The sequence below is a fragment of the Labrus mixtus genome, chromosome 18 (genome assembly GCF_963584025.1).
Source record: "Labrus mixtus chromosome 18, fLabMix1.1, whole genome shotgun sequence".
NCBI classification, from domain to species: Eukaryota; Metazoa; Chordata; class Actinopteri; order Labriformes; family Labridae; genus Labrus; species Labrus mixtus.
The window spans coordinates 6,368,260-6,381,718 of record NC_083629.1 but is presented as its reverse complement, the minus strand read 5'-3'; the positions used below and the strand labels follow the sequence as shown (position 1 = coordinate 6,381,718).

Below are 13,459 nucleotides of genomic sequence, written 5' to 3'. Positions count from 1 at the left end.
ACATTTTGTGGGTCAGTAGACACTCAGGTTACCCAAATATATGTTTAAAAACACTGTAGAAGTGGATTTTTCATAATATGTCCCCTTTAATAACCACAATGGCACATCTATTACTCAAAGCAAAACACAATCTCTCTCAATAACAGAGTGTAAACCAGAATTTCCAAAGTTAAAATTCAAACCTACAGCCTGCAAAAGCTAATTAAATGGAGAAGCTCAAAGCACATTTTCATTAAGTGTCCTTGTTTGAAGGAATTGTATCTTTAAGAAATATTGAGTGAAAGTTTTGAGGATGATCAACACACTATCAAGACATTATACCCTAAAGTTACATTCAATTTATGTCTGCAGATCAATTATATAAGTTTTTCCTAAACTAGCATGTTCAGGATGTAAAATCAGAAAGCCCAGAGTGATCAGAAAACTTTACAGCTTTAGGGTGAAGATGACTGTGTTACATGATGTCCAGTAGATGGCAGCATCACCTCATAAAATGATGCTGACCTGTATTTGTGGCCAATTAAAAACATGCAAAATAGACCTGATGCAGCAAATTTAACTAAATGTGATTAACTTTTTTTTTTACACACAGAACAAGAAAAAGATGTTTGCACATCATTGCTGCATCATCAGTTTCCCTATGCTGCATTGATGTAAAGTTACATGTGGTTAGGACTATTGAGGCCATCAAACGAAAGTAGAAGCATTTTACATTCACGCTATATTGCACTTTAACAATTAATGATGTAGCACAGCTTATTGATCATTATTCCAAACATCCACATGACTGAATGTAACCTGTTGATTTAAGTCCATCCATCCATTAGCTGTGCTGTCCACATGTCCCGCTTCTATAGGCCTTCAGTGCTTGATGAGGAAGAAGGATTTCATTTATAAAGACCTATATTTAAATAACTTTAAAGGAACAGACACAACAAGAGACAAAGGGTTTAAAACACATCGTTTATTGCACTTGACTGGTTCAGTTGAATCCATCAGGCTCTGATACAAAAGCTAAGATGCTTTTATTGGGTCAGTCCTTCCATTGTTTTGATGTGGGGGGTTTGGATGGAGGGGGCTGGTATGGTTCTGTGGTCATGGACACAGGGGACTCACACATACACACACACACAAACATGACCACACAAACAGTCTACTGAATCCTTGTAAAAACTCAAACTACTCCCCCTCTCTCATGAACTCTTAGCCCTTAAACTAACATTTAAATCTTCAATTTTTCCACTCGAAGAATCAATTTAATTTTTAATCAAGTCAGACCTGATTATCACCTCTGTTAAGGACGATCTGTCAAGACGAAAGAAAGAAACAAAACACTGCTCAAATTTCATACAACTTTGTTGAAGGCCATATCACTGCAAAGAGAATCGTGTTAAAATTTGGAGCAGATTCAACCAGATTCCCTCGGGATCAATAAAGTTTTTTATCCATATATCTACTTAGTAAAACGTGACAAAAATAAAAAACAACTAATGCATGGGATAATCAGTCAAATAAAAATTGATTAACTTCTACACTGCAAAAAACTCAATTCTTAACAATTTTGTTTGTTTAGTTTCTCCTCAAAAATATCTTGGTGCACTTATTATAAACTGCATTTTCCCGTCAAGTCCAGATTAAAATCTTACTCAAAAATATAAAACTCAAAAATGAAGGCTTGTAATAATAATAATAAAAAAAACAATCTGCCTGTGTCTTGAAATAATTTTCTTCATCTAAAGTAGTTAGTACATCTCATTTAAAGCCGCCTAACAATTAAATGTGCTTTCCTCATTGGCAGATATTCTTGGTACTTATTACAAACAAAGGCATGGTCTTATTTTCTGCTATTTCTGTCATTAAGTAAATGTTTATCTGGACTTGTCAGGTAGATGTTGCTGATTATAAGTGATCTGAGACATTTTGACTAGAGTTTAGACTAACACACTTGCTATGATTTTTAGTTTTTGCTAGTGCTGTATTCAAGACCACAGTAACTGAGACCAAGACATACCCGAGATCGGATTGCTCAGAGATCGAGACAAGACCAGTACACTTAGGGATCGAGACTGAGTCAAGACCAAGACCAAGGCAAGGCTACCGCCTTGACAAATCATCATCTTGTGTCCCTCACTTAGACCGTAACACTGGGGAGGTAGCAGCCGTAACCGGGAATTAAATGAAGTTATTGGTTCTTTTAGAAAGGGGGGTTTTCCCATCTAATCACAGTAATGACGTTAAAATAGCCAATCAGTGATGGTATTGATTTAAAACTGGAGTTCGCCCAGTCTGAGACCAAGACCTTTAAAAAGTACTCTAATTTTTGCAGTGTAATGATCAAACAATGAGACACCGCTCTGTACGACTAGATCACTAGAGCAGGAGGGAATATCTCTTGTTAATGAATAAAAGAATCGGGGCCTGGGATCGTATTTGCAAGGAGTGAGTAGTATGGAATTGGGACAGAGCTCTAGTTCTCACAAGGTTAAACACACAAGCGCACACACACACACACACACACACACACACACACACACACACACACACACTTGAGCTGGGAGCTTGATGCACTGGGCTGAGAGGACGACCCACTTTGTTCTGGACTAGACTAAGTGTCTGCAGCTGCGCTCATATTCAGGGTAAACAGAGACTTGGTCGGCTGGTGTGGTACAACGATGTAATAAGGTCGAGTCGATGCGTCGTAGTGCTTCATAACAGACGTCGTTCCAAAAATAACATTTATAAAGATATTTCATTGTAAAGCATTCTCTTTCTGTGGACGAGCTCAAGCATAGCCGATCACATAAAACATCATAAAAATCCATTCACGCGTCTTATGAGCCGTAAAATAATACAAATACATATTCTGCCTCGACTATCGTACAACATGGAGAGTTCTTCTCGACCTTCTACGTGTTAAAAACGTCGTTATCGGGCTTGTGGTGAGCTGTGTGAGTTCAGGTTTAGCACTTTCAACACGATCTTTGGCAGTTTGTAATCTTTCTCAAATGTGCAACACATTAAACATACACCTTCATTCAGACTGATTAGTCCTCTTTACAACAGAACAGGTAAATATATCTATATATATATATATATATAAGCTCTATCATCTCCTCTATCTCCAGTTTGACTCTGAGCTTCTTCATCTGGATTCAAATGGCTTTTCGTTTAGGCAACTGTGCATCCGTACATCCATAATATGTATCTCTATCTACACATGAGAGTGCTGTACAGTCACATAATATAATCCAGAGTCCGCTCTGGTGTCGGCTCTGCACGGCAATAAACCACAAACTCTTATAGTGTGTTTAAACAAGGAGCAGATCTGCAGCGGACTGTCAGGGCCACTGTGAGCAGAGTTTAAGAATGGAGGGGGGGGGGGGGGGGGGAGTATTTAGAGAAATGTGGCACTGATTTAAGAAAAGAAATTTTCATGTTAAGAAAAGACTCATGGATAATCAAGTGGCAACCTCCGGTGTACATACACACCCATTCAAAAAATATGTTTTCACAGCATAAATTAACATGTTTACAGCCTGGTACAAAAACTAAATAAGTCTGATTAGTAATTGTCATCATTGGCACATACTGTACATTTTTGAAAACGGCTTTGTTTTGATTTTGAAAACGATACTTGTTATTCATAGTTAGGCGTGTAGATGACCTGATTGACAGGTGGGAGCGATGTCTAAAGAGGCTTTTCAACCCGCCTCAGCTCCAGCTCTCAGCCTGTCGTTAGGTTGACTGAAAGTTAGACTGATACAGCGTTTCCAGCATGGCCACGTCTGCCTCCAGAGCACAGACGGCTGATGTTCTTTAATAGTTACGGTCTATGTGTATAACTCTAACCCTATGTCATACTTGTTAAAATCAAGTGATACAGTTGTTATTTTAAAAGACAAAATTAAAGCAGGTCTAAATGATCTGTTTAAATATTTTTTCTCAGATTTATACATTTGTGTCTATAAATATACGGACCTTTATCACGCTATTCTTATTCTTGAAAAATATGTATTTTCATGTTAAACATTTGTCCTTTATGAATGAATCGATCTGTATCATTTTAAGTCTGAGGTGATTCTTTTCTGTAAACTTGAAGCTAAACTTTCACAATGTTTTAGTCTTTCTTTCAAACAAATAAAAAAAAAAACTTTAGTCTCAACACATTTTGACTCTTCCTCCTTTACATAAAATCATGACCATACTTGGCAATCGATTAAACCTTTGAAAAATACTTGTTTCTTTCTTATGAAATTAAAACTGTTCGTTCTATTACTATCCTGAAAAGATCATTAAAACGGTGCTTTAACACTTGCACAAAACTCCTGGGTGATGACCATTAGAGTGATCTACGTTCTTTTTACGTCATGTCTCGCCTCCTGAGACCTTCCTGAGGGACTGCTTCCTGCTCTGAGGTGAATTAACAATGAACTCAGGAAGATTTCAGCCTGCTTGAAATTTTGTGCATACGTGAAAATTATACTAGTAAGCCCTTTGTGTCTTGTAAGAAGATAATCATACACCCATTACATAATGCACTTTTCTTTCTCTCAAAATATCCCAATTTTTTTTCTTAAAATCTGAAAACTCTCTTCCCCAGCAGTGGCCCTGACACGTTGTCACACAGATCACTTTAAGCCACATGGAAAGCTTGAAAGCAACAACCTAAAAAAGCTCTAAAAGTTCAAAATACACGTTTTTGTAAATGCCTTCACTTGATCTGGAGTTCAGTCAGTGTGATGAAAGGAAACAGGAGTGGCAGTAGAGCTGTGTCAGTTTGTGTATCTGTTGGTCTCCTGATGGTGCATTCAATGGTGTATAAAATGTGTGTATGTGTGTGTGTGTGTGTCTGTGTGTGTGTGTGTGTGTGTGTGTGTGTGTGTAGAGTCTGTTTGTGTTCATGTGTGAGCAGAGAGTGTGTGTGTGTTCAGAGGTTGAGCAGCAGGCTGGGCAGTGACTTCAGGTCCATCTGAGGCAGCAGCCAGAAACAGTAGAGCAGTAGCCACAGCAGCAGCAGCAGGTACAGCTCCCAGCCGTCACTCCACCTACACACAAACACAAACACAAACACAAACACAAACACACAAACGCACAAATTAAGAGACTATAACTACCAAGTGGTGCCACCACCTCCAAGCAGAGACTGTTCTTCTTGTGAAAGCTGAGGAGTTTTAATATCGACAAATCTCTTTTAAAGTTAATGGAAGATTATTACCGTCGACGATGATCTAAAAAAAAAAAAACACCAACAAAAGCAACGAGAGAAAAGTTCTTACCAAACAGCGGGTTCTCTGTTGTCGGCGTTTTTCCTTTCTGCAGTCCCAGCAGCAGTCGGATTGTTCTGTGTGTGGGAAAAAGGTACAAAGCAAACACTCTGAGTGTACAGTGTCAGAGAGAATATTTATCCAAGCGCAGCGATATGTCCACAATAAAAACCAACCTCTGTGAGCCGAGCCCCCTTTCTGTGACGCAGGACTGGGGGGATCTGGATTTCATCTTGTCTGCTGGAGTCAATCCTGAAAAGGAAAAAAAATTTAAAAAACTCCTTTAGGTAAGTCTTCTAAGAGAGAGAGAGAGCAGACTCAGGAAGTGCAGAAGAAGAAGCCATCCATTATAAATGCTTTATATAAATACTTTAAATACTTCAGGATCTTTGGACTTCTTCCAGAAATGAGAAGTTTCAACATTTAAAAAGCAACTTCCTGGAAGCTCAAAGTGTGCCTGTTCTCTCTTCACCACAGGAAGAGAGGGAGGTAACATGTTAGGCTTTTATAATTTAATTTTTCATCCATTTAGTCTTGTTCATCATCACAAAGTTTGAGGGAATGTGTGAACTCTTTGATAACTTCACCCATACACTGGAGTAAAGTAAGTGTTAATCCTCCTGACATTTTTTTAAAAGAGGATGTCTTTGTCTTTTTATTTACAACCTGATTTAAAGAGGACATATTATCCCCCTTCTCCCTCTTTTCAAACAGTCCCCTGTGGTCTAAATGAAACATCTGTGCTGTTCTTTTGTCAAAATATAACATGAATCAAGCACCAGAGGAGGTTTGTGACCCTGTATAAACCAACTCTCTACATATGCTATATTTTTAATCACTAACCGTTTTGATTTTATCTAGCCAAAGATGTAAGCATATTTGCATATTCGGGGCGTGGCTGATTTGACTGACTGGTGGGCGTGTTTCAGCTGTTTACCAGGATGCTAAGTTACTGTCGCAGCTCCACCTTTGATCAATCTGGTCTGTTACTAGATTCATGAAAAGTTACTTAAGGTAGCATTTTCAACAATGTTTGGCTTCAAAAGTCCTTTTCAGGCATCAATGGGTGATGTCACTGAGACTACGTTCTTGTTTATATACAGTCCATGGTCTACAGTAAATGTCTACACATTATATGTATCTACTTCATCATAAAGGCTTGTATGCATGGATATTCAAAAAAATAAATCTTTACTGTGCTTTCCCATACTAAATACATGTTTTTTCTATACTTGATATAGAATGAAAAAAAAAAACATATAGAAAGGATAGTGTGTTGTTTTTTTGTATCTGGAGATAAAAAAGAAATGTATTCATACTATGAATCGTGTCCTGTTTAGCCCATAAATGATTTGAATAAACTGTCTCCAACACAGTATGACAAAACACTGAACTTAGAAACAAATGCTTTGTCACATCTGAGCAGGCCTGCACGTATAATTCTTGCTTAATCACTTGTGTGTGAATGCAAATTCCACTTGAATGGAAAAATACTGGCATAATAATAAACATGAAAACGACTTTAATATCGTGAGATAACAGAATGTAACAGAATAGGGTTTGATGTGTAAAAGTCTGAAGGATTATAGTTTTGATTTCTTTGTCGAGCATAAACATTATGGGACTCTCTCGTATTAATTAATACATTCAGCCACATTAATGTCTATAACCTTCATCCTCTCTCTATGCCGAGTGTCTCGACCCACATAAGGCCTGTCTTCATTCCCATCAGCAGCCTACAGAGATAATTCTGTCCAAGACATTTAAGGAAATATCTGAGCTAACTGAACGAGGCCGGGTCATAGCAGTCCCATTCATTGCCATAACACTGCTTTCCCCCCAGGGTCCAGTGTGTGTTTCTCAGTGTGTACCAGGGAGCTGACTAAGAATAGAAAAACCTACCTCACAGGCTCGGTGTTTTCCCTGGCAGAGTCCGAGCTCTGATTCTCAGCCTCACTGAGATGACCGCAGACTGCTGGGACATCTCCACCCCACAGTCCTCCTGTCTTCAGCAGGCACTCATCCTGGGATTCAGAGGCTTTGTCCATGTCCAGGCTGGTCTGAGTGATCAACTAATGACAATGAGAGACAACCAGTGAGTCTTTAAGATGCTTTAGAGACGAACAGGAGAACTGCCCATGCATTTCTTTTTGTCACAGTGACACATGAATCTAATTTGTGTTTGGCGTCTAGGCTCCGACCTAATCACTCCTCACAGTTTTAATTTATATGCAGGAATTTGAGGAGTGATGGGATAACATTTTAACCTCCCCCCCCCCTCCCCCCACCAGAACTGGTGAAAGGCCAGAGCTGGCAATGAAGGGGCAAAGGGAGAGACTGGAAATCTTGCAGCTTAAATAGGCCGCTAATTGGAAGGTGTTGTCAGGTGATAGTTGAGAATTAAGTGTGAAATCATTGGAGCATCTGAACTAGCTTGCAGGCATTGCCTCATTTTGCAAATTGTGCAACGATTTTGCAGCAATACAATATATTATTTAACATAGAGAATATTTAACATTACTTTGCATTGTCAGCCAATTCAGTCACTTTTAATCTTCTCAGCTGAAATGCCCCTTTCATGCTCTGCAGACAGTTCTGAAAGGATTGTAGATTACTGCTGGAAAAACAACATTTTTTAATCTCCCTCAGCATCGATTTCTGCATTGCATGTTCTGTTTAAACAAAATGTTGATGCATGACCTCCAGCTTTCTGCAAACATTAAGAGAACAGAATGGTGTGACTGTGGATGATGAATGTCTGCAGGTCATCCGGTCATTACGTGAGAGATGGTAGAAGTGTGAAATATCACGTCGCTTCATGTTCCTGTTGGGGAGCTGGACCATTAGACACACACATACGGAGGCAGAGGGAAAAGTGTTTTCTGAGATGCCACTCACTTTGCTGGAATAATTCAGCAGAAAATCTGTTTGATTTCTCTTCTAGAGAGTTTCAAATCCCATGGTTAGTTTATTTAGTCAATTGAAAAAACAAAACAGTGGAGGTTAAATCCACCAGCTTGTATCTTGTGTAATATTTATTAGAACAGAGGTTACACATTGGAGAGAAGTCATCGCATTTCTAATCTCAATAAACATCTAAAAACTGTCTACGTAAATGAACAAGATTTGTGTTATTTTCCATTTGTGGTCAGAGGCTTCGATTGTAAGCAAGAAAACTTTCTGTGGAGAGCTAAAGAGGTCGAAATGAAATCTAAGAACCTTGGCAAAAATGTCAACAAGTGCTACACTTGAAGCCCTAGATCATAGTCTGTTGCCATGAGAGACAAAACAAAGTGGTGGACTTTCCAATGTCCCTAAGGCCCTGTGTCCAGCAGAGTCTTTTCTCATATTTTTTAAATGAGCAGAATGAGGAGCAAAAGAATGGGGACATGTGTGTATGTCTTAAAAGCTAATTTTGCATCTACTATATAATGGTCCGATCAATGCCAAGGTCCTACCAAATAAACTCCCATTTACCTTGCCATTGTCTTGTATTGTATCCACTCCGTTTCTGAAGTCATCACTCAGCAGGATGAGCGGTTGGTCGTCTGGCTGAGTCTCTGAGGCTGGCGCCGGCTGGAGAGGAGACACGCTCAGAACAGAAGGCCAACTCTCTATATCAGAGTCAGCTGGCTCTGCGGTCATGGGCTCCTCTTTGTCGGGGTAGAACAGGTCCATCGGTTCGATCGGGTCACAGAGTAAGTCGTCTGTGGGGGAATTTCGATCAAAGTTGGGAGAGGACGAGTCCTTGTGTCTGGACATCTCAGTTGTACCATTTGGTTTTGAGTTAACTGGATTTGATGTGTCCTGCTGTGTTGCAGACATCTCATTGTCTGAAAAGGTGTCAACCAGTTTATCCTGGACCAGTTGAAGGGGTAAATCTACTTCTTGCCCAGTACTCACAGGTTGAGATTTAGCATCTGTAGAAGACGTCTGAGATGTTAAGTCTTTTTCAGTGTTACCAGGGTCATCCTTACCATCCAAATTTTCTGTTGTTGGTTTAGCGTCTTCTGATATGAGACAGGAAGAAATCTCAAGAGGCTTCTTGTCCTTATTGTCATTTGAGTCCCAGCTCGATTCTTCTGGCTTTTGAGGCCTGTTGACATCTTTGTCTGTCACCTTACTTCCAGACGTCTCCTCCTCCTCCTGATGGACCTCATCATCTGCAACATGATCTTGTCTTTCTCGGTCACAGTTTTCCCCTTCTGCCTGCTCCTCTGGCTCACTTGAAATAGAGATCTCAGGAATGTTTATGCCCAGAGCAAGACTTGTTTTTGAGGCCACGTCTTTGTTCGCCACAGCGCAGGTCTCTGCTCCGAGGCTTTCCTGTAAGTCACTTGGAACTCCTTCACTTCCTTTGTCTTGTGTCTTCACTGCCACTTCATCCTTTTTCTTTACAATCCCTGATTCCTCTCCTAACTCTCCCTTTGTCTCCTCTGTTTTCTGACATTCAGTTTCCTCCTCGACTTCCTCAACAGTATTTCTTACATTCTTACCTTCAGTCGGACCATTTATTTGTACTTCCCGGCCCTGTGCAGCCTCCACTGTTTTCTTGTCACTTTCTGGTTCCCTGTATGTGCGCTCATCAGAACTTGATTGTTTAGCAAGATCTTCTAAATCTTCAGGGACTTCGGTAATGGATATGAGCGGAGACCGGATAGTTTCAAGGAGATCTATGCCACTAGAGTTGGCCACCTCTTCTGCATTGCCCTTTACAGAAGATTGTTCTTGCTCTTTGTGAAGTTTATCTGTATCTATCTTTTTAGAATCAAGTTCTTTTTTAATCTCAGCTTCACTATGATCAGATCCCTGTTCTAAAGCAAGGTCCTGGTTGTGGCTCTCAATGTTGGCCTCTTTCCCGTTCACTACCTCCTCTAGTGAACGTCCTTGCATCCTCTCCTGTGTACTCTCCAACGAGCTTAGAGAATAAATCCCTTCGTCTGTGTAGGACTCTGCGATCGTCTGCTCGTCAGGGGTTCTATCGTCCAGTGATGGGACAACATCATCAAGGGTAGTGATCTCCACAGGGGTAGCACGGTACACATCCCAAGCTGTTCCACTGTCGCATAGAGAGCTGTCACTTCGGCTCTCGCAAAACTTCTCTGGTGTTGTCCCAAATTCGCTCTCAACCCAGGAGTCTGGGGAGCCGATTGCCGAGTCACCGATCACCGACTCGGTGTTAACAGACTCGGGCACTGAAGAGTTAGTGGGTGATTGAGTGTTCGTCAGCTGTGGGGGGTTAGGCGTTGAGTTGCTTGAGACCTCACTTGGCGGTTCCTTGGCTTCTTTCACCACACTCCTGGAGAGTTCTTCTGCATCTGCTAGGATGTCATCACTGGACCATGAGCGAGCTGCGGCCACCCTAAAGGAGGGCGACTTGGTGCTCCTGTCCTCGGACACGGTTGAAATTAAGATTTTGGGTGGGCGTTGGGCTGAGTCCCTCTCAAACATGTAGGATCTCTCCCTCACTCTGCCCCGGTGAGTGCCGTTCCTCATGTACTCAGCGTCGGCCTCGCGGTAGCTGAGTCGGCACATAGAGACGCTACGTTCAATCAGCCGGGAGCTCTCATCCTGAGAGACAATAGAATAAGTATCAGTAAAAATACTATTGTGTAGAAATCTGACTTCGAACATGCCCGTTAGGATGGGACTCTTACCTCTTCTATGCCCGGGAAGTGCTCCAAGAACTGTGACACGTAAATGATGATGGATTGCTCATCTGTTGCCTTGATAGTCATATCTGGGAAGATAAATAACAATCACCACATTGCACCACCATCGTTATGACTCCCAACATAAGGAAAGGTTTCACACTAGAAAGATAACATAGTAGTGGAAAATTATTACATATACAGGGACCCAGAGGTGCTGCTTGTCAACAGGCAAGGAAGGCACCTGTTTGGGGCCTCAGACCAGTAAGGGGGCCCCTGAGGGCTAACAAACTTTAAACCACAGCAGTGACTCAAAATGAGCAAATTTTGCAATGACAGTCGGAAACCTCCCTAAGCAAGCCCCATCTGACAGCACTCACTCTTGTTGCCCTGCTAAGCTTCGCATGCTGTAAAAAACAACGTTTGTCAATGAAAGTCAACAAAGAAAAAAGAAGAGGAATTATCCCTCATAGGAGAGAAAAAAGAAACCGAAGCAGAGTAAGCGTCGGGACACTGGCAGACATAAGGGTGATGAAAGATGGATGGAGGGCCCCCCAACTGATTTTTGCCTAGGGTCCCAACAAACTCTAGAATCACCACCTGTACCATTTGGCAATAGATACCTAAACTACATCCACAACTAGGGGCGTCGACAGGATTTCTGGGCCTCAGGAAAAGACATCACATTTGGCCCCGCCCCCCCACCACAGCCTCAGTCAACCCTGCCATATTGCTGTATGCAGGATTAGTAGATACTGATGGTCAAATAACAAGATACCTTCTGCTACGTACTCTGGTCGGCTTATTAGAAGGTTCCAATGACTTGATTGTTTGCCTGCTCTTATTTTCAAACTCAATATAATGTTTGACTGAATATAAAGATGTGAATGAGCAGAGACTATTGGGGTAAGAAGGTCTGGTTAAGCTAACTATTTAGCCATGGGAAACCTGTTGAATTGTATTTCTTACAGGAAAGTATCCACCTTTGATTTTGGCCTTAAAATAAGTACATGAACATTATGGTGACTATTCGATGATCAGCTCCTTTACAACTTGGAATACTCTTAGTTTCCCTATCATTAAATATTAGTTGGGTTTTTTTTACTTATAGGTAGAAACATCTATTTGCTGGTTACCCTCAGGCTCCAGTATGCGTGGGATACCCAGGCTGTAGTGGGCTATCCTGAAGGCATCCTCCAGATTCTCTCTTGCACTCCTCAGCAAAGCCTTCCTCATGTCCACCAGGCTGGGGTCGATGGACTTAATGACAGCCAGGAAGGCAAGGCCGCTTTTCCAGCTCTTTCCAAAGTCCTGCACTGCCACTCCATACCTGGAACAGGACAAAGTCAGCGATCAGTCAAGAAGAGCACTTAAAAAACTGTAAGAGGAAGACCTAAAGTATACTGCAATTGATCCAGTAAAATACCTCGTGTCCCTCTTATCTAGAACCCTCTCAGATTCAATATAACAATCTTTATTGAAACTGCAGACCAAACTCACTTGCGTGTTCGTTTCTGTACCCACTGCAGCAGCTTCTTGATGGTCTTGCTGTGTTCTCGCATGGCCGTGGACGCCGTCTGTCTCTCTTCTGACGGCGTGCTGCAGTATGAAGCGTCAGAGTCAGAGCTGGTCGGGATGGACGACAGGCTGGAGGAGGAGGGGAACTGGCTCCTGATGTTCCCAGTCAGCTCCTTAATCTGCAAGCACACCGAGAGATGGATTATATTCCCCTTCACTCGACTGTTTTTAGCGGACAATTGAGCTGCTGAGTATCAAATTCTTGCAGCAGATTATTTACCCATGCCCTTTATGCTGACACTTGAGAGCACGATTTGCTGAATATTTATACTTGGGAGATATCAGTATCACGAAAACTGATCAGTAGGGTTACTTTCATCAAGAGTGTCAGAGAGAAAATATCCAAAGTAAGAAGTGAAATCTTTTCTGGCTCAAAGTTCTGTAAAAAGACAACAAACAGGTAAAAGTCCCAGTGAGTAACAGGATTTCTACTCACTGTTTGTCATGGCAACCGTGACACAGAACAAAGGAGCACTTTGCACTTTATCCAGTTGATCAAACAGGTGTGTCTAAAGAAAGACGCTGACTAGCTTGCAGTCATATCATTTATTTGCAAACTAAAGCGCTTCTCACATCAGCACTCCTGCAAAATTCTATAACATATCAGGCCCTCAAATCTTCCTGAGAAGCTTATACACACGTCCCGGGATGTTTACCTGTAAGGGATTGTCACGAGAATGTCCTGGTTAAATAAAAGAGGGCGAGAAGTGAGAGGTTTAAATCATGTGTCATGGTTTCCATGGTAGAATCCCCCCCCAACCCACACTGTCTGCCAAACATTTTTATATATTCATGTGTTACTGCGAGACCCCAAAACGTGCAGAGTTTATTTTTGATGGAGTCCCCCTTCAAGTATATCCCATTGACGTATCAACATTTTGTCAAAACAGGCACCAAATGATCAGCAGATCAAACCATTCAAATGCGAAGTGACCTATTTTTTGGATGTTGTTCTCTTTATTCCTG

General features: G+C 41.3%; 1 protein-coding gene across 1 annotated transcript in view; it reads right to left on the bottom strand.

Annotated features, from left to right (window-relative positions):
- Nucleotides 1–944: 944 nt before the first annotated feature.
- Nucleotides 945–13,459, bottom strand: part of clmna (calmin a) — a 40,296-nt gene continuing 27,781 nt past the window's right edge. The window contains exons 6-13 of the mRNA XM_061062619.1: nucleotides 12,416–12,612; nucleotides 12,052–12,245; nucleotides 10,922–11,004; nucleotides 8,742–10,835; nucleotides 7,167–7,336; nucleotides 5,441–5,516; nucleotides 5,277–5,341; nucleotides 945–5,045 (exon numbers count right to left, since the gene is read on the bottom strand). Of these exons, the coding sequence (XP_060918602.1) occupies nucleotides 4,928–5,045; nucleotides 5,277–5,341; nucleotides 5,441–5,516; nucleotides 7,167–7,336; nucleotides 8,742–10,835; nucleotides 10,922–11,004; nucleotides 12,052–12,245; nucleotides 12,416–12,612 (2,997 nt within the window). The 3' untranslated portion in view covers nucleotides 945–4,927. The remainder of the gene's footprint in view (nucleotides 5,046–5,276; nucleotides 5,342–5,440; nucleotides 5,517–7,166; nucleotides 7,337–8,741; nucleotides 10,836–10,921; nucleotides 11,005–12,051; nucleotides 12,246–12,415; nucleotides 12,613–13,459) is intronic.